Source organism: Lepeophtheirus salmonis, chromosome 6 (assembly GCF_016086655.4).
Source record: "Lepeophtheirus salmonis chromosome 6, UVic_Lsal_1.4, whole genome shotgun sequence".
In the NCBI taxonomy this organism is placed as follows: Eukaryota; Metazoa; Arthropoda; class Copepoda; order Siphonostomatoida; family Caligidae; genus Lepeophtheirus; species Lepeophtheirus salmonis.
This window is the reverse complement of record NC_052136.2, coordinates 37,660,571-37,683,274: the sequence shown is the minus strand read 5'-3', so window position 1 is coordinate 37,683,274 and position 22,704 is coordinate 37,660,571. Positions and strand designations below refer to the sequence as shown.

Genomic DNA, 22,704 nt, shown 5'->3' with positions numbered 1-22,704 from the left:
CATGCAGGAACAAGTTCATTGTTTGAGATATATTTGTTTTAGTCATTCGGCATGGATTTTATGTTACGTATTGTGTAAACATATATAATGTATTATGTTTTCTTTTTGTCTAATACATAAATTTAACTAATTCATTTAACATAAACAGACACCATTAAAAATTTAATAGTGAGTTGTACACCTAATGAATCATGGATAGGTTATATACAATATATTGGTTCTTAAAATGTTATTTTTTGGAAATGTTAGTCCAAAAATGCTCCCTTAAAAAAATATATATTATTAAGAGGTTGTGTAGAACCCTTGATGTTGTAAATTTTACAGTTTTATGCAAAAAATAGAATTCTTAGCTTGTAAAAAACTTATCATCAATCAAAATACAGTAATCTACAACAAATAGCAATTTTAGATTTAGAAAACGTCTTTTAAATTTTACTCTAAAAAGAATAATTTATTATACAAAAGGACAAATAAATTATTAATGTACAATCTATAACGCTAGTATTTTTTTTTTTTTTTTACAAAGGATCTAAACTAATTTTAAAAAGTGTATTTAAAAGTGAAAGAATACACACATTTCTTGAATTAGTGATACATCAAAATAAAGGAACAGGAGATCAATTTTGGCTACTTAAAGAGCAATTTCTTTATAAAAATTGGCAATAATTTTAGTCGTCGAACAATGAAAATGTAATCCAGTCTCAATTTTAAGAAAACCATTCTAGCTTACTTTTGTGTTGACGAGCCACATTATCCCTAATAACAACCATTTTGAATAGTGCATTGTTTTGGAACAGCTAAATTGTATTCCTTGTTGTAGAGTACGCTTAAGAAAATCAAAGACTCCCAAAATGTTGCAAAACCAATTTAAGATCTAGTATTATTAATATATATAAACTTATGTATTTATTTGGGTTCTTTTTTTTTCAAGCAGGTGAGGATGACATGCCACTTATAAGGTATAATAATATTATCTAACTTCCTTCCCATTATGAAGCTTCACTGGAGGTCCACCATATCCACAGTATCACCGTCTCCTTCCTCTTCTTAACAACGCCTGCATGACTCAACCACACCGAAAGTAGTTTATTCTTGAAATGACCATGAATGTTTCAAACTTGTGGATGTTTAAGCACTTTTCATATTTGGTGTTAATTCCTCTCATGTTTAATAACCAAATATTTATTTTAACCTCATTATTTCCATCTCCTCGTGGGATTGAACTACTTAAAAGAAAAACTTAAGGCCCAGTAAATATTGAGGCTACTCTAGGACCGCTAAGATAAATTTTGGAACCCCCCTTCAAATTTATAACATGAAAATTTATACTTTTAACAACGTTTTCACTGACGTCAAATATTTTATACTAATTGAAAGCAATGTCTTATTGGGTGTTTACATGTATTTAATATTTTTATTATATAAAAATGACAAATTTCTAAAAGTTATAGGGAATTGCACTAAAAATAAAAAAGACTTAACACTTGTATTGATTATTATTTGATGCCAATGATAAATAGGCTGATATTTTGATTTAATTTAAACGAAAATACATTTTTACATTAGAGAAAAATATTGTATCCTTTACAGTTGTATTAGTTAATTTACTGGATATGGAATTAAGATTGTGTAACGATGAAAGAACATTTTTTAAATACATTTCAGGGTCATATATATTGTAAAACTAGACATTCCAGGGATATATTTTTGATAGGTAGGTAGGTTTAAGTCCTATTATTTGTTGGGCCCATTTATAAATCCAAATACTGGGCAATAACACACTATTTTCTATAATTTCAAAGAAAGCATGGGGTTTATTCTTATAAAAGAGTAAAATTAAATGAAGAAAAGTCAAAGAGACGGGAAATATGATTGATGTAATTGGTCAACTACCAGTTAATTTGGGCTTTTATTTTTGTGTCTTTTTGGAGGAAAGATTGACGGATACAGTCAAAATCCCATTTTGTACCATGTTATAAAAATATTAGTGCAGTACAAAAGGGGAAGACTAAAAGTAAATTTTTATAAATGTGATTTGTCCCAAATTATTTTAGTTGACAAGCTGTATTATCTATTCGTTTTTTTTTTGTAAAGCCTTTTTTCTTATGAGCCTTTTTGGTGGAAGACACATCTATTTATAATATATGAGTTAAAATATCCTTATATCTAAATCCCTTTGAATAGAAAAAATGCTCATACTTTGTTATCGTAGTGATATGCTATTATAGGTTAAATAAAAGCTGCTTTAATATGAACAGCAAAATAATAACAGTTTCATATTTCCTTCCCTCATTTCAACTTAACTGCATATGAGCTGATATGATGTCTCTCGAGGCTACCATATTTTTTATGGCATCCTGTCAGATTTAGTTTTGACGCTCATCAGGAATGTATCTTTTTTTTTTCATTTCTAGTGGTATAGTGAGAGACTAAGAGGAAATACACGTATTTTGAAGCGGATAAGGCAATCTCAAAGATATATCAGTTGACTCGCTACATAATGAATATAAATATTCCTTGTTCAAGCTGTTGTTATTGTTTTCTTCATTCTTGCTAGCAGCAAGGTTATGACTTTACAGGCCTAGGCCTCCCTTTCATAGCGTTACGTCTAAATCAAACAAGCTGACCTCCATGGCTACCAAATTGCCTTTGATATCATTAAAAGAAAGAGTTAATTTTACACCCCCTCACTTGTAATAACTAACTATCAAATTTAGTGTAGCATAAAGATACTCAAAGGAAAGAGGAAACAAGACAAACAATTCAAACAATGAGGAAAGTAAAGGGTATCTAAATTATGTTTATTCACTTCAATTAAAAAATGAGCAGAGATGATACTTTTTGTAGAGTGCAATGATAATAAAACTGGAATGCTTCTCTACAAAAATCTCATCCACAACAATGACAAAATATGACAATAGCAGTGGTACACATTTATTAACTTCCTAGGTGATAAAAAAAATTTCTATATTAATTTTTAACCTCTTTAGTTTGCCTTATCTAAGGCGCAGTTGAACGTTCTTAAAAGTTAGAGAGGAGGCAATGCAAAAGAGGGATACTTTGTTATGAAAAGGGGATCTTATATACAAATAGAACGGCACAAAAGTTAAAAAGATTAGGGTAGGGTCTACAATTACGTACGGATAATAAATAGCAGGAGAATAAATATATATGAAAGTTATATATTGGTAAGCTTAAGATGTGCTCTTGTCGATTATTCTTCCGTATTTCGAGAATTCTAACGTATCATCAAGCAGGGAGAACTATTTCATAAAGGAAAATAATGGTACTCCATCGGTATGCTAACAAAAAGTAAGCAAAAATTAATTTGAAGAATGTTTGGGAGGAGCAACATAGCTGTCATGAGGTTTCATTAAAACGAGCAGCTATGAGATGAAGAAAATACACACAAGCCCACCTCTGTATCTAGCAATGATATACTATTAATATATGAAAAATAAGTACACTAGTAGGGAGTTGTTTTTATACTATTACTTTCTTTGAGAGCGCGTTTCATAGCTATCCCTATGGACTAATCAACACGCAGTATCAGCAAAATATTTACTTTAAATATGAAATGTATTGTATACCTAGATATAATTACATTTTTATATTAAAAAAAAATATTAAATAACAATCCAAAAAACCTTGAGCTTTTACAAAATTACTATGATTAGTTGATACAGCCACCAATACATAATACATATTATATGAAAAAAGTTATTTGAACGAACCTTTCTGGAATGAATTAAAATATTCAAGAAACTGACTCTTGTATAGGTAAATATTTATTCTAGGAATGACCAACACATACAAGTATATTAATGTGAATGTTGTGTATTTCAATTAAATAAATCTAAACCCCTTTCTATCTGATGTATAAATACAATACTTTTACTAATCTATCTTTTATTGATTTACCTTTTTGTGTAGGTACACGTTTGTGTTAAAACTGTGTCTTTTAGGCTCAAGAAAATATAATCAACTTTTATCTTTATTTCTTGTCTAGTGTCTCCTTTACTCGTCACTGCCACCTCATCTAGGCAACGAATCTTAATAGTAATATTACTCTAATTAAGTTAATTGTAATACACCACAATGAACATATTTGAATATCTAGTTCATTATTTTTTGTATCTATATCGACACTCCAAACAAATTCTTTAGATCATGGGATTTACAAAATATAGTTGCGTCAGATTGGTGGAAACTAGTGCTGAGACTCGCTCCAATACCAAATTATTTTTCGGGCTCAATATATGGACCAATTTGTCTCCCTTATTCTGATTTACGAGTTTTCCAAATATGATTTAAGCAATAGAATTAACTTCATATGACGCAAGATTAAAATAAATACAAGGTTAGACCATCATGTAATTGGGCTTACTAGAATTTTCAATTTTATGTATTGTACCAACTGCTGGGCAAGATAGGCAGATTTTGACTAAACACACAACCACTTATAGTCTATGACATCACTATTGCTAGGATTTTCAATTTAATGTATCGTACAGACTGCTGCGTAGGAAAAACAGATTTTTACATAATATGCAACCCCTCATCTACTATGACGTCAACATTAAAGCGTGGTTAACAATTTTAAAGCACACATGACGTCATTAACAACGCATCTATAGAATGATCTAGCTCAAATTTTAAATGAGACCAATTCAGACCGAATTTTTCTTTGATACCCGTTCAAACCGAAGTTCTTTAGAGTTTGGTGCACTATACATACATCATAAAGATCTCAGACCAGTCTAGGATTTTAAGAACAAAACCGAATATTATTGAAAACCACTTCATAACTTTGGTTCAATTACATTAATAAACGCATACTCAAAAAACCATACCCATATAGATAAAGAGAAATTGATCCAAGATCCGAATTTCACTTGAGAAACAAAAATAATGTGAAAATAACAAAGCTGTGAACTTGGACTCGAGCACATTTAAGTCTTATCAAACTGTGACTTTATATTCAAATCGGACCATGTTTGTAAATATGATAAATATTTTGGGGTGGGGTTATTGTTGTCTATTTCAAAAAATAATTCAGAAATTTTTAAGGACTTTTTTTATAGACAAAAAACCTTTTTAAAGTTACTGTTTTTTTTATCTATTTATAAAACGTCCTTATTTATTTTTGCTTTTCTGACGAAATATCTCGTGATTTCACCAAAATATTTCACGAAGGGAATTAAATACCCTCCAGTAATCACGTGTCAGACTTGCATTTTTATTTAAAAAATGAAAAAAAACAACAACTCTAAGCTTAATAATAATTAATTATCATTTATTTACATTTTGATACTCATAATGACTAAATCAAAGCTTTTGACTCGTACTCCTAAATCAAAATCAATTCAAAGTCAATTTTAATCAAACTTTAACTTCAAATTCGACTCAGAATTGAAGTGTAAAGACTCTAGACTGGAATTAGATACACAAAAATGATTTGTGAACAAATATGGATGAGAATATAGCTTTTGGAAGCTGTAATCTGTTTCAAGCAAGGAAGAAATAAGCTTTAACATGAATATCATGATCATCATAATAAGGAAAAATATATTTTTGGAGAGCGCTAGGAGAAGGCGGTAGTGAGACATATAGTAAAATGGAAATAAGATTCTTCATAACATCAGCTGCTTGTTAACATATCATTTGTGAAGGGAAATTATTATACCTAATTATATTTAAATTCATATAGGAGCACATAATTTTTAAAAACAATTGAAACCAATGATAGCCTATAATTCTTCTTTTAAAGGGAGAGGCTAACACTCCAATGATCTGTCTAAGAAATGATAAAAAGAGCACATGCATCTATATTTTTTTCTTTTTTGATCGCTAAACTGTGTTTTTCCTCAACAAAAATCCTTTCCATAATCATTTGGCAATATTAATGCATGGGAAATTATCAATATAGATGTCATTCTTGTCTGAGATATAGTTCAAGGGAACCAAAAAAATATATGCTATTGTAAAGTCAGTAATAGTTATGCACTTAGTTTTTCTTTTTCCACGCCTTTACTACCTTGAAATTATGAGGGAAGGGTTTCTGAAGGAAAGATGAGGTAATGTGACCTTCCACTTATAATGCTTCAAAATATTATAATATTTTTTTTTTTGCAATAATCATGAAAATTCAAAAATTTTCAACAAATATCTCCAAGGTATTACGTTAAAAATATTTTTTTTTAAACTTGTAAAAAAACACATAGTTATTTGATTTATTTAGGAAATTAATGCATACTCAATGAATATTTACACAATAAGAAAGAAAAAAGCGTAAGGAATCCTGAATGATGCATTCGATATTGCTACAAGCCCTGCCATAAAAGATAACTATCAAAAACATAGGATAAAATAGACTCCAAAATATGGTCTGGGTTATACTAACATCATTTTTAATGGTTGATTTCTGAATTTCGCCAATACCTTAAAATGGCTTATAAAATGACAAATATTGCCCTTCTATAAGGAAAATAAAAATAAAACTTATGGGTAAGTTTGTGTCGGTGCTCATTCATTCGGTCCAGTTCAGAACATTCCAATCATAGGAACGGTTTTATCTGTTCTTAAGAACTCTAAGTAATAACTGATTATAAAAAAAAGTTGAGTAACGTCATCAAGGACTGAAGTGCAACAGACCGAGACTGAATTGGACGGAACTGCAGACTTCAGTACTAAATAAGGACTAACACAGCCCTACTTATGGGGTCCATCAACCTCAAAGAGTAAAATTTTCGATGTAATTTTTTTTTCTCGACACAGTTGATTTTTTCTTTCTATTCATTAAATTTAAGATTAAATAATTGACTCGGATAGTTTCCGAGATATTATTGGCCAATTGCATACAAATAGAGATTTGCATTTTGTAGAGTAAGAGGAAAAGGCGAAAGCGAGGCTTATGGTACTACTGAATGAAGACCTTTCTTATCATGAGCTGTCTCTTATATGTTTTTTGATGCCTTTTTTTGGGGGAGAGGGGGGAGAAAATGTATTACTGGGATGGAGTAGATAACATTAAACAGTTGAAATAGTATAAGTGGAAATATTCAGAGAGATATTTTTTTACAACGACTATCCATGTAAATGAACATACCTAAAGGAAAATTTAACCAAAGCAGAACCTGTTTTCCTTTTCTAATCTGTAAACGTTTACTTTTTACTACGTTTTGCACAAATCTACATATGCATGTTGCTATTTTTTTTTTTTTTTTTGCCTTTACTGTTATTTTATCAACAAAAATACACTTAATATTGGGTTGTATATTTGATCTTATTATCGATTGAGAAGTATCTATGTAGAAAAGAGCAGACATGTTGAACATATCATGAAAAAGAGAGGTTTTGCCCATAAAACACGAAACAAATATGATCTTTTCTTAAAGAGGTTAAAAATAACTACACAAAAATAGAAATTATTTTGACAGTCAATATAATTATGAATATACTGTTAGTATATTGTATAACATAAAAACGGAGTCTCTTTGTTTGTCAACGCTTTGATCAAGTTTTTCAAAGGAGTTAGTTTCATTTCAATTTTTTATTTTTTGATGAGGTTCACTTGAAATGTATAAATACATACATATTAGTGTTGAGACTCAGCCCAAGATCGATTTTTCCCCCAGTTCTATTTTTCTAGACTGGTCGGACCGATATTTTGGTTCTGATCCCGATTCCAGACAGTAGACCGAAATCTAATTGTTTTCAAATCATGGACCAATGTTGTGAGTCACGATGTACATATAGACATATTTTTTTGGGGCTCAATCAATGAACTGATTTTTCTCCCCTATCTTGATTTATAAGTAAAACAAAGTTGATTTATAGAATCTGTGCAGACCAAATTTTAACTGTTAGACAGAGTGTATTTGACCCTTCAAGGGGGCTCGCGTTTGATTATTTATGAATTGTTCGGTGTTCCTCGTTTTGTTTATAATCATGCTACCTTTTTGTTATTTCTCTCTCTTTTTATTAGTGGTGTTAATGGCGTGAATACATGTGTGTTTTTCAATTGTGAAAAGAGGTTAGCCTAGCCACAGATTTGGAAGAGAGCATTGGATTCTTACATTAACATAGACCGATGCAGATCGAATTTTTCTTTGTTACTGATCTAAAGCGAAATTTTCTTTGATCGAACCGAACATATTTTTATTGGACCGAATTAGTTCAGTTTACTAAAAATCAGAGTGGTCTAGGATTTTCAGAACGAAACTCAACACATAAATATATGTATATATTTATATATATAAACACATGTATATATATTTACTTGTATGAAAAAACAAAAAAAATTTTATAATTATAATTTATGAAGATAATTTTTTTACTTAGGATATTTTCCCTTCCTTGCAGATCTATTCTTTTTAAATGCTTGCAATATTGGTAAAGCCATTAATAAAAAAACTAGGCTACATTACTCAATCCTTGAACGACATTCATACATAGTATTCAAATCTCATCAAATCAAACATATCTACAAATAGTAGTCATGTGATAATGCTTTTTCCATTAAGAATCTAATTTTTTCATCAACACTATTCTTTGAAAAGATTGTTTCAAACAGATGAAGGATAAGTTTCCATCGAGAAATGATGAAAAACTGAATTTGATTGAATAGATACGTAGTATAGACCATTTCGTATAGATTGTTTTAATGTGATGTCAGCCATTTTTGTACTTTGAAGTAATGATGTTTGTGAGTCTAAAGCTTTGAGTTTATACCGTCAATCAAAAATTAATCCATCTAATGCCTAGAAGTATTCAATACAGGAGTTAAATCCAGATTTATTGAAATTTTATTTATTTATGTAGTAAACATATCAACTTTTAGGCTCCAAGTCTCCTTCAATTACGTTACAATTGATGATCTCAGTAAAAATGCTCTATATGTCTGTTTAAAAGAAAAAGGAAATCGTTAAATTAATTTCTAGCTTTGCGATTGGGAAAAGTTTTGAAGTTAATTAGTGTACTGCCATCTATAACTTAGATACAGTAACAGTTTGAAAGTGACCATGGCATCATCTCCCTGCACTAAATATTTTCACGTTTTGCCAAATAAAAAAATAAAAAATCGCTAAAAATACGAATTTTGTAAGATTGTAGAACAGGGGAAATACTATTGAAGAGGATTTGTTAAAATAAATATCAAGTTATAAATTTGATATTTTATGGTCTTTTTTTTAAATAAGAAAATTTTGGTTGGGTGCAGCTGTCAAAGCTCTGGAGCAAACAGCTTACGAACCACTGGCATATCTAATGTAATTTAATATTATAGTAGAAAATACGCTAATAAAAACGCATAACCAGGGTATTTATTTCACGAACAGAGAGAGATAGAGGTCTTAGACATAAATTAAAAGTTGTTCAGAATTCTGAGTCACTTACCTAAAGCGATGTTTAATTCAGATCAGGCAAGATTCTTGGACTCTAGACGGCAAGTTCTTTCCCGCTAATAAATTGATTTTTTCATAAAACAAGATCGATTCTCCGTGTCTCAATTTTTTTAAAGGGATGGGTAAAAGATTTTGAACAAGCACCAAAAAAATTAAAAATCCAAAAGACAGAAAAGGGAGAACGTAGATATATTCAATACGAATTAAAAAACTTGTAATTACTTTGACACAATTAAATATTGCATTCCATCTATCCACCTTTCATCAAATAAAAAAAAGACAAAAATGTCAAAGGTTAATGACAGTTAATTCGGCTTCGATTAATCAATCTTCAGTACATATCCATTTATTAGAGATATTCTGAATATTGATTAGTTGAATCCGAATTAACTAATCAATCATCAAAACATCTCCAATATAAGAATATGTAGTTACAAAAAAATACATTTATAGTCAATCTTCATGTTATTGGGCAACAAATCCGTGAATTGAATGCTAGTCAATTAAATTTTAATTATACCTTGCTATGGTATGAATTGACTAACCACTAATTAGTTTCAAGTATTTTGGATTTTTCTTTCTCATTGCAAATTTGAGAGATGCAATGAAGATCGTTTTGTAACAATGATACCAATTCCTGGGAACATGAGTAGGGTTATTATCTGTGCTTTAATCGCAGTTTTGTATTGACTGATTGGAGTTCATATGAATGACTCACCATTAATGGACCAATAAATAGTACCATTTTAAACAAGTACTGGGGCATAGGCCTCCTTTCCCTGGTAATTACGTCACTCATTAAACTCGTCAAAAATAGACAAAAGAAATGTAACATAAAATAAGTAATTCTAAGTAATTTTTTTGTAAATTTAAACTCCCCCCGCAAATACTTTTTAAAGTATGTACATAGCCCTACCCTTTTACTCTCTCTCTCTCTCTCTCTACTTCTAAGAAATCAAGCAAAATATATTCTTCATTCTCTTTATAAACCTTAGGTATTCTCCGATTTCATTTCATTGTATAACGTACCTACTTATGTATCTCTGCGGCCTTTTGCATAAAGCTAATGAGTATCCAAGTATTTATGAATATTTTCAAGTCAAAATATTTGATTTTTATTTATTTTTGCAAATGAATGAAATTTGCTGAGTCCGTTAGTATTTGATTCTCAATAATAATAAAAAAGCCACAGACAAGACACACAAACTTTATGTACTCAAAATGAAATAAATTGTAAAAAGGTCAAAAATATGCTTGTTCATTGCTATTCTTTTTAATTTTTAGATCATTAATGATGTTTGAGGTATTTTTGCATTCCTTGATTTGTTAAAAGAACGGATCAAAAAATAGATCACAAAGAGATTAATTATCCATAGCTATGATTAGGCTTGATACGGGAATACGTGATATCAGGAACGTTAACTTGAAAAGTGTTTTTTCATTTCCGGAAATTTGGAGCCAGGACCAAAGGTAGAGTAATATTCTTTTTAAATGTTATTTTATTTGGTCAGACGGAGTTGCATTGATTGAGTCCATATGTATTGGTGGTATATTTACTTTCTCTAGGAGGGACCTTCAATCGAATAATCGCACATTGAGTTTAAGAGAATTAGTTATACCGAGCGCATTGCTCCCTCAACTACATCGCTTCATAAGGAAAATTTGTTCATATTTTTCATATTGTTCAAGGAGGAATGAATCACTTCAAAGTCTCATGCAGACTTTGAAAGATCCTCCGGATGTGATTTTTACAAAAACTGACCAAATCTGGTAATGATGGAGAAACTCACCTTACTTAAATTCTATTTTAAGCAAGAGTAAGAACATACTTAAGGAATTAAATGATTTCTGACTCACTTTGTTATCCAATAATCATTGACAGTCACAAAGAAACCTGATGAACTTACAGTTCTAATTCGTAGACATTCACATATGTATTGGTTTTAATCTGGCTACTTCTATCAAAAATACACACAGACGGCTTATCTATAATTCAAATTAATAGTAGGACTATAAAAAAATGAAAATTATTGAAATCAATAGTACATATACATAAACAAAGACGTATCTACTAAAACAAGAAGACACTAAAATTTTATCAAAAACATAGAATAAAAACAAAAATTAACACATCATGCCGGTTTATAAACTTATTTATGGACATTAAAGTATATTTATTCATTGAATTTAATTCTCTTTACTTTCCAATATAGCACAATACATATGGTCTTTTCCAATTTCTTCTTATTCAAGTTTCTTGTAATTATGGGAGCAAATTATACAGAAATATCAAATAATTACATAGGATTAAATATGTACATACAAGTTTCCTTGATTTCATTCATTGAGGAAGGGAGAGAGAGGCAAAGTCGTTAAAGATTTTATTTTTTTGTTCGTAAATACTACTTTGCCAAATTGAAATTCATTTATGAGTATGTTACGTCAATAGTGATATGTTTTAAATGTCAAACTTTTTCATCAAACCTCTCAAAAATAATTTATTTCCTAGTTTTTGGCATTCTACTATTTACAGATATTATGTACATATATCAAGTATACAAGCAAACACATATACGCCTCATTACTTTATATACCTATATACATTTAGAAGGAGAGAGTGAGAGGCTAGTTGGCACGAAATTCATTGTTTAGCATAGTATTCAGCAGCTTGTAGTTCAAAGGATATGGAAGCTTGATTTTTTTTTGCAAAGTCTTTTCATAAGATAGCTATTGTACTTTAGCTATAATAGCTATTGGCTATTTTTGGTCCCAGCTTTTTACATCGATGGACGATGGGTCAAGTCGGCACAGAAGTATATTTTGATATACTAAATAATAGTGTTTATCAGTAAAATTGAAACAACATATAAATTTGATTCGTGATCCTCTTTAATTTCCAACCGTTTCAATTGTTCTTTACTCACTTTTCCTTTTTAAAATTGCCCCAACTTGCGTGTGTAAACTTGTCTCAGTTGCTTTTTGACTACAAGGCCTTTTGTCTCACTGAATGTGCTACCGATTAACCCCATTTGACTCTTGCACTAGCACTCTTGCACATAAATTATATTTATACAAAATATAATGTAATTAAAAATTTAAATTAATACTTGACACTCTCTCTCAAAAAAACAACAACAACAAAAAAAACACCATTGCTTTAGTGTATAAATGCAGATAGTATGTCACAACTCAGAATTAGGTGTGCTCACCACGATCAATGAGTCGTAGCTAATACAGTACTAAAAGTTGATCATTATTACACATAAGTGATGAAATAAACTTGCTACACATTGAAAACTACCAACTTTCCCCGTCTTTCTTCAGGGGCTTCAAGTTTTTAAAACTTTTTGGGTAAAAAATTAGAAAAATCCATAGATATTTCTAAAATAATTTCAAAAATTAAATTTTAGGAAAAAAAATTTCAAAAATTAAATTTTAGGAAAAAAATTTCAAAAATTAACTTTTTTGGAGAAAAATTTCAAAAATCCATAGCTTTTCAGAAATTTAATTTATAAAATTAAATTTTCTACCAAAAAAAATCCTTTTTTTTTTGGGAGGGGGCTACAGAAGAAAATAAATATCTAATTTTATTTTAACTAACCAATCATATTATAAAAATTCAACTTTGAATTTTTTGTATGTGTATCAAGTTTAATTCTTTGGAAGGGGTTGCTAATAGATGCTCATGGGTAGGTCGAACCTAAAAATGGACGACTCTTTTCTAATTATCATTATTAGCAATTAAACTATTATAATATATTTTATGTGCAGTAAATTCCTTTTGTTATATGACCTCATTCTACATATAATAAAAATATCGTCTTATACTTTGGTGTGACTCTGTGTACCAAAAAACTTTAAAGTCGATTGATTATATGAAAATACTAAAATAAATAAATATAAAATGCAAATTCTGTATAGCAAATAAGTATGTTATTTCATTTGACACCCCTATATAATATAATTATATTGCATACAGCATAAAATTGTAATAGGGAGGTTTTAAGCCCTAAAATCACGGAGGTCTGAAGTAAGCATGGAAAAACAATTAGGTATATTATATTATACATACGTACGTTTGCACAAGAGAAAAAAATTGCACATAAATATATTTTCTAAAATAATGAAAACAATCATAAACATTTCAACCCAAGAGTTATTTTAGAATCGTATTTTTCGACTTTAAATTTAACATTTGAGAGTTTTTATCGTTTATTTTTTTATTCTTTTACGCTTATTTTCCTATTAATGCACCCTCAAGTTCCTCAATGATATGTTTTAATATTGTCCTACGATGAAGTCATTGAATGAGTGGGTATCTATAGACAACAACAATTGCAAATGTAAATATCCTTTTGAGTCGAAACATAAATCTAAAAATGATTACTTTATTAGCTTCATCCTCCCTCCTAAAGAAAACATTTAGTAATAAAAAAACATCCTTTCCATCTCTCTGTAGTTAATAGGTACTAACAAGGACGAAAAGTTCTCAAATAGGTGTTGAGAAGAAGATTTCGGCTTCTTCTAATGAAGGCGTCTTAAAAGAAAAAGAAACTTAATAATGCTAGCTGGTCCATGAGAACTTCTTTGCTCGTCCTTTGAGTTTCTTTTCCTGGTACTTGGGTGCTAATTAGCTGAAATAAAGAGTAAATGTTGATAAATCAAATATACAATATAACATTCTTCGATATATCGATTTCTTAGTGATATCGGCGCACTGTTACATTTAAAACGATGCTATACAAAATTGATATTGTAACTGGGATTTACAAACTATTTCGTCTTAAAAAAGTTTATAAAATAAAAAATTGTTTTTTATAAAACACAGTAGAATGACTTTTTCCCTATTTCCTATATCGTCATCAAGTTTCTAAGATAACCTCCTACCACTATCCCAAACAAAAATCATCGTGACGCCCATCTAAGTACATGTGAATTGACTTTTACGTCATTTTTTTAATGTTTTATTCTAAAAATAATCGAAATATCGATCAGTACCGTTGACTGCACTGGAACCTGTATAAAAATATATGTATCCGGACAATACTAATACAATAGTTTATTGTGTGGATTTATCCTAAAGAATGAGTGGTGCTGTTGGTCTAAAAAATAAAGGTGGACTTATTGCATGTGAATATCAGGTTCCCCGGGAGGCGAGTAGATCATCTTACACAAAGTGAATACGGAATAAAACAATGCGATTCTTTTTATTTTGGAACAAACATTTCTTTAAGAAAGATTTAGGAAATAATACAAACACTAAAAGAGGAGGTAACTTGAACCAATCTTAGACGTTAAACTGTAGTAGTTCAATTTGCTTTTTAGAATATGCTCATTTCCTCTATTGTATGTATGTATAAAAAGAAATGTTTTGAGCCATAATAACACATGCTTATATATATATACATATACATGTAGAAAGTCCAATTATTCGGAAATCCATTACAAATGACCCATACAACATATAGCAAGATAACTCTACTACAAACATTCATTCTATTACGCTCTGCCTGTGTTAGACAGTCACTCTTTATACAAATGTACTCAAATAATAATCATTTGAAAAAATATACCTGCATAAATAATCAGATTGCATGAATAATAGGGCCACAGTTAAAATATGTTTCAATTATGGAATATAAAAAAATTGCCTCCACATTAACAAATAACTAATGAATCGATTTTCTTGGAACACCATTGGAAATCATTTCCCCTTCAAAACGTAAAGAAAAAGGAAAATGACGTCATTCCCTATTCTTTTTTAAGCTCATCAAAAAAATTGAACGTATTTGTTTTTTTACCTACGCACTGTTTCGTTTTTATCCATGTCTATGATGAAATATAGAAAAAGCCTTAGACAATGTTAAAGTAAGGTGATCATTTACTAAAAAAGATTGACATAATGGAAGGAGACACCATTTTGGGGTCTCATGGTTGATATTTTTACTACATCAAATGGACAAATTTACAATAAATCTTGATAAAACTTCCTCAAATGGATTTGATAATATAAATAAAACTACTTAATTCCTGAATTGAATACTACTTTATACCAATGAAAGACAGTGATGTTTCAATTAAATCAAAGTAATATGTACTGAAAATCCCTAAAAATCGCTGGATTTGTTCAATTTTATTATTATTACTTATTTTTTCCATGTTAATTTATACTTAGTTGTTTACAATTTAGAAATAAGGTCGAATAACGATGTAATATCATATTTTTAATAGATAATGTTGGTCAAATATACATATAATAAAACTAAGCCTAAGAAAAATTAATTTTTGTTGGTCAGTAAAATTAAGGTCCTTTTATTTGTTGGTCCTATTTTGAAATCCAGTAGTTAAATATTTTCTTTAATATGAATGAAACAAAGGTTCCCATTTCCATCAAGCTGAGTTGTTTAAGACCTCTAAATCGTAAAAAAAAACATCGACGATGCTGATGTCACATAAAAACGTTCTATTCAAAGGAAGATGATCAAAAATGACTTCATTCTTTTATATCCCTGTTAATGATTGAAAAAACAAAATAAAAACGCAATCATGTATTGATGTCATTTGTCAACAGGCAGTCGCGTCATTACATTGTAATTTATAAACATTTTTGATTATTAAATCTTATGTGATGGAGCCATGGTAAAATAATTGCACATGGGAGAATAAAATGTTCGGCATATATCCTAATATGTATTTCATATAACATAAAGCTAAGATTTGATCACATCTCTCAACCTTTCTTCCAAAAAAAGAAGGTGCAAAGGCCCGAAATCAGTAGTTAGTTAGTCCTTTCTTACCAACGATGGAATTATTTTTCGTTGAGACTGGAAGGGAGTTTTTAACAGGTTTACAAAAGTTCAACCAATCAAAATACATACCACTAATAAGAGGCAAAAAGAAAAATTAACCCTTCCAAAAAAATACAGTGTACATTTTTATGATTGATATTTGTGACAAAATACCGTGAAGACAGTGCTATACTAAAGAGTTGTGTGAGCCCTTTTATTCATAACCCACTTTAATACTTGGGCAAATCTGTCTTAATAACGAAATTACGTACATATGTATTTCTCCTTTCCTAAATTATAAACATACGAGTACATAGCGTCTCAAACTAATGGATGTCACATCTATATTTTATGAAATCCCCTCCCAAGTAGCAAACTTCGCCCCATTCCTGGGGCATATAATTGGACATCTCCGCCCCTATATCACATATCCTCAATCCATAACTCATCATCAGAAAAATAAGTTTTTTATTTTTATTTTTTTATTAGAAAAACACTCAAAAATGAGCATGTATGTATTTTCAATTTTGTAATACGCCATACTTAAACGGGTGTTTATTGTCCATAATAAAATGAAAAAGAAATAGCAGGAGGGGAAAATTAATATTTCCCCCCTATGCTGAACGTTAAAAAACTGCGCGTATAGGTCGAAACAGGCGTGTACTCACCCGCCCGCAGAAAAAAATAATATTTTGAAAGCCATTATACTTTTTGAGCAGGAGACAGTTACTTGTCTCTTTTTAAAATGTAGTATATATTTATTTATTTTCAATTTACGTTTGAATTTTGAGTGAGACTGATCTGTGAATATTTTAAGTTTTGGTTTTTTCCTCCTTTTGCATAGACAATTGCAAATCAAAACTAAATAGAAAATAACAACAGAAGAGAGGGAACAAAATTAAAAAGATATCGAATTCGATATGCAAACGATTGCAAATTTTTGCAAATCTCCTTCACTTTGATTATACTGTTTATCAATTAAATATTGTTATTCAAGAAGGTGTAAAGTGAGTGAATCAAGTATGAAGTGGCCTTTGAATCTCAATTCCACGTTCCTTCTCTTTCTGCTTCTTCTCCTTCTTGTGGCTCCTTCTATCTCAGAGGTCGGAGAACTGACTACAGAAGAAGAAGGCACAGGTATACCTCCCTCCTGGACGAAACCCGACAAAATGGAACGGACTCTCTATGTACAATCCATGGACTCCACGGTAAGACAAATCCTCTTTCATATCATGATCTCCCTCCAGGGGTCTTCACACCTATGGCTATCTAGTTATATGAACATTCAACACCGTCCAACAGATGTCGTTTTTTCCCTTTTCTTAATAATTGTATATATAAGAAAGCTTCTTCAAAGAGAGGGAGGATTTGTGCCTGTGTTGTCTTTTTTGTTGTTTTACAAGTCTCAAGTGATTCTTTGAGAGGAGAGTAAAGTAACAAAAAAACAAGGCAATCATCAATTTTACATTTATAACTTGAAACAGATAGAGAGAGAGAGAGAGAGAAAGAAAAAAAAACCCTACAAATTCTTCAAATTTTTGATGTTCTCCCTCTCCAGAACTTTTTTGTGATTCGTTTACATAATATTATCTTCCCTCTTTGCCAACTTTTATTTGAATATTATTTCAAAGTAAAGCGAACATGTTCTGGAAGTCATGCACCAGTGACTATGCTGTTCTTTTATCCAATTTTGCCTAGACATACTCAAAAAAGGGTAGAATATATATTATATATATCAAATATAACTTGAACAGAGGCATGTTATTTTTGTTGTTTGATAGAGTGGCCTCCTCTCAGACATATTTCATTTTTTTTTCAAAGTTTGTATTTATAGAGCTTTCTTTATAACCTACGAATAAACCTTGACGGCATGTTTATATAAGTCAAACACTAATCTTTTAATAATGATTGAATCTCATCCCCCTTATGTATATATATATATATATACATTTTTCGAAATATGTATGTATATACATAGATATTCCCCTTTCCTTATAAAGGAAACTTTCATTTATCATCCAGACATTTCTTCATTAAGCTTATGATGAGAAGAGTGGCGAACTTCCGTTCCGAAATGGTCACAAGTACATACGACTTTGTTACTTCTATTGTATCGAAAAAACAAAATCAGTTGGTATTTAGCCTATTCGATAGCATTAAGATTTAACAATTATTTAGAATTGTTCAGCCCTTAACAAGAGATAATTGGAATTTAACCAATCGACATTGAGAATATTGTTATAGGCAAAAAAACAAAAAAACTGCTGACAACAAAACGCAGTGTAAATTTTTGTGTTAATAAGGTATGAGTATGCCCATGATATATTTTTGTGAGTTGAATTTAAGTCTTTTGAAGAAAGTCTCTCAAATAATTTTTGAGTTGTATACATTATTTATATGGACTTCAAAGATAATTCCTAGCTCAGATTGAGTAGTTGTGTTACTATAATGTTTACTTATACTTAATCATTGCAAATCCATCTGACAAATCATAGGAACATTAAAAATAAATAGTTTTAAGTGATTTTATAGTATGCTTAAAATTAAAAAAGTATAGGATCCTATATTTTTGGTGGTGTAGTAGAAGACTCTGATAAAATAAATATTATATCTGTATATTGTAATATGAGATATCGTTAATAGCACAATATCTATATAAATATTTAACTTTTTTTCTTTCTAAATCAGTGTAACACATTGAGGAGTAGCTTAAATAGATATTTATTAACATAATATATGCAATGGCGTTATGCGTAATAAGCTTTGTAAGCTTAATGACGTACTTTTGTTTAACTCCTGTCCCGTAGAGTACTCTTAATTATTCTTTACATATATATCTATTTTTACTATTTGCAATTTTTTCTTTATTTTTACTGATTTCCAGGTCAAACTACGCTGCCCATCAGAGGGTTCCCCAAAGCCCTACATATCCTGGTATAAGGACAATGTCCCTATTGATAAAGTAAATCGACTCTATGGATATCCTCCTCTCAAAACAAAATCTGAGAAGGCAACGCTTGTCATTAATAAGCTTATGAGCTCTGATGCAGGGAACTATACTTGCATTGTTTCCAATCCTTATGGCACACTTCAACATTCCTTTCTTGTAGAGCCGACTCGGCGGCTTAATCATGTTCCCATTTTGATTGAAAAGTCCAATAATTTGACTGTGATGGCGGGTATGCCCGCACATTTTTATTGTAAATTCAAAACGGATCTGGCTGCCATTATACATTGGGCAAGGCCTACTTCTAATCCCTTTGACTCCTCCTTCGACAAACAATCTCCAAATAGTTACAAAAGGTATAGTTTTTATACTTTTCGAAAAAATACAATGATTGATAATTATATGTATATTGTAATTCACAGTATTCAAAGCATCGATGGAGGAAATGTGGTGGGAGAGAATCTGGTCATTTCCTCGGCAAATCTCTCTGACTCTGGAGTATACTTTTGCATAGGACGGACAAACTATGGAATGACTCCTGGGATTTTACATTTAACCGTATTAGATACTGACGAAGCTGTTTTTGAATCTCCACGAAATGTTACGTCACATCCTGGCAGCACTGTTACATTTACATGTCGTGCCCACATTGATCTACATAAACATATCTTGTGGGTACGTCTTGTGGCCGACTCCATACTTGAACTATCCAATGCGACTGAAGTTTTAACCATTGATAATATTACATTATCTGATGCAGGTACACATTTCATGAAAATTTTAGCTGTTCTGACTAATATATTTCATTTTGAATCCAGGAATGTATGCTTGTGTTGTTGGAACTGGTTCCGCACATGTTGAATATGTGGCATATTTAAGTGTTGTAAATGACACTCTTGTAAGTGGTCCATTCTCTGTGACGCCTATTGTAGCTTCATTTCTTCAAACAAAACATCTTCGCCTCGTTGCAGTCTCAATTTCTCTCATGATGATCCTCCTACTCTCAACCATCGTTTTTGTTTATCGTAGGCTTTTGAGTGAGAAGAAAAAACGTCGTCAATCCCCTGTGCAGACTCTTGTTAAAAAAGTAATCGTGGAAAGGGATTCAGAGCGAGGGGGAATTGTGGGGGAAGCGATTGAGATCATTGCTCCTACAATAAAGATTGTCAAACAGCAGTCCCCATTTGTTAATTCTGGTAATATTGGACGAAGTAGATTGGGCTCTGAGAATACAACTCTTACAATGATATCCGAGTACGAGCTTCCCTTCGATCCTGAGTGGGAGGTTGCAAGATCACGTATCAAATTGGGGAGAACCCTTGGTGAAGGCGCTTTTGGCAAGGTATGTGTACTCATGACTCTTTGTCATTTCTTTTCTTCCTTTGCATTTTTGAAATTGAATATAATTAAAAAAAAAAAAGAAAAAAGAATGAAACAGATGGCTGAAAAAAAAAGACAAAAAATAAGAAAAGAAGGAAATTTGATCGTTTCATAAAGGTCATTTAAGAAATTGATGGATAATAATAATAATATTCAATATTTTGTCTCTTCTTTATTTAAAGGTCGTTCAGGGAGAGGTAAAAGATCTTCCTCGCAGACCTGGGATCACAACTGTCGCCATCAAAATGTTAAAGGAAGGACATACGGATTCAGAAATGATTGATCTCGTATCTGAAATGACTATGATGAAAATCATTGGTCAACACGTCAATATCATTAATTTGCTAGGTCTGGCAACTCGAGATGGACCCCTTTACGTAATTGTAGAATATGCAGAGCATGGAAATCTCAAGGATTTTCTAAGGAAGAAAAGTCGTGCTTACACTAATGAGGGCTATGAAAGGCCCAATTCTGTGGTTAACAATAATAACAACGAGGATATAATTTCTGAGAAACAACTAATATCCTTTGCAAGACAGGTAGGCAAATGAGACTTGGCCTTCAACCATACCCATAGAGTATCTCTTTAATTTCATTATATCTTAGGTTTGCAAAGGAATGGAATATTTAGGTTCCATGAAGTGGATTCATCGTGACTTGGCGGCTAGAAACGTTCTAGTTGCCAAGGACTACACTATTAAAATTGCAGACTTTGGACTTGCACGTGACGTTCATGCAGATGAGTATTACAAGAAAAGGGGAGAGGGTATTCTCCCTGTCAAATGGATGGCCCCAGAAGCTCTTTTTCAGAGACGCTACACTACTCGCTCCGATGTTTGGAGTTTTGGAATTCTCCTGTGGGAAATAATGACATTTGGAGCTCGTCCTTATCCTTCCGTTCCCTCGATAGAGAAACTTTTTACGCTCCTTAAGAACGGGCATCGAATGGAGAAGCCCTCTGCTTGCTCTCCAGATGTGTACTCCATTATGCTAGAATGCTGGGAGAGCAATCCTGCAAATCGCCCCTCATTCACAGAGTTAATTGAACAATTCGATCGGATACTTGTATTTGCAAGAGAAAGTGACTATTTGGACATGTCATACAAGTCCACAAATAAGACATGTATTCCAGGGGGCCTTGTTCCTCGACCACCCTCTATTGATGCTAGTCTGGATTGCTCAGAGCTTAAAACCTTTCCTCATCCAACATATCAAAATATTGCATCCTCTAAAACCCCACCTCCTTTTACTCATATTAATCCAACATATGCGGACAATCCATTTTCAATGTACTTTTTTGAGGAGGATGAAGAGATAGAAGGGGAATTTTAGGGCCTCTTCCATTCCTCTACTCTCCAGGAGATTCATTCGTTAAAGAAATCCATTATTTATCTATTTTTTAATAAAAGAGAACAACCGACTTTAATAGTATTCCATTCTACGTCATTCAATTTCCTCACACAATTTCCTAAATCATAGCTTTAAAGCATTGGTACTACTACTCCTTCGTGGCAGCCGTGAAATACATATGGTCTTCATGATTGACTCAGTGTCTCATTGTGTACTTAACTTTCTTTCTTTTTTAGGGAAAAATCCTTTCAAAAAGGATTTTTTCCTTTTCTATTTTATGTATTCAATTGTTTTTTTATTTGTCATTTTATAAATATATTTATTGTTAATGTTTATTTTAGTAATATACTTATGTAATTGATTCACTCAGTTGCAAAATTCTCCAATGTATTATTATTTTCGAAAATCACTATCTGCCTAAATATTTTAAGATCAATTTGCTACTGTGTTACTTCTTATATGTTCCTACCTACATCTATTTATATACTTTCATATGATCTCAAAAAAGAAAAAAAAACATTCCTTGGATTCTTCGTATTGCTACCCCAAATAACATACCTCATAGCTTTTTTTGCTCACAAATCCTTTACAAAGTAAAAGAAGAAAAAATAATAATTTAAAAATCTGTTGTCTTTTTTTTACATATTTTCTCCTTTCTAAATGCTTTTTAAATTGGAGAAATTATTATTTTGATAGAAAATGGACATGCAAAAAAAAAAACAAGATCGCTTAATGAATGACATGAATGGCCCAGCCTTTCCTTCACAATGCATGATCTTCTTTAAATATAGGACAGACATGTGTTTTTAAACAAAAATACAAATATTATTAACTA

At 30.9% G+C, this 22,704-nt stretch overlaps 1 protein-coding gene across 1 annotated transcript; it reads left to right on the top strand.

Moving 5' to 3' along the window:
- Positions 1–16,893: 16,893 nt before the first annotated feature.
- LOC121119878 (fibroblast growth factor receptor 2) lies at positions 16,894–22,249 on the top strand. Its single transcript, XM_040714699.2, has 6 exons — positions 16,894–17,400; positions 19,077–19,495; positions 19,562–19,899; positions 19,958–20,481; positions 20,702–21,058; positions 21,126–22,249. Exons 1-6 carry the CDS (start codon positions 17,215–17,217, stop codon positions 21,849–21,851), a joined length of 2,550 nt encoding a protein of 849 aa, XP_040570633.1. The 5' UTR covers positions 16,894–17,214; the 3' UTR covers positions 21,852–22,249.
- The last annotated feature ends 455 nt before the right edge of the window (positions 22,250–22,704 follow it).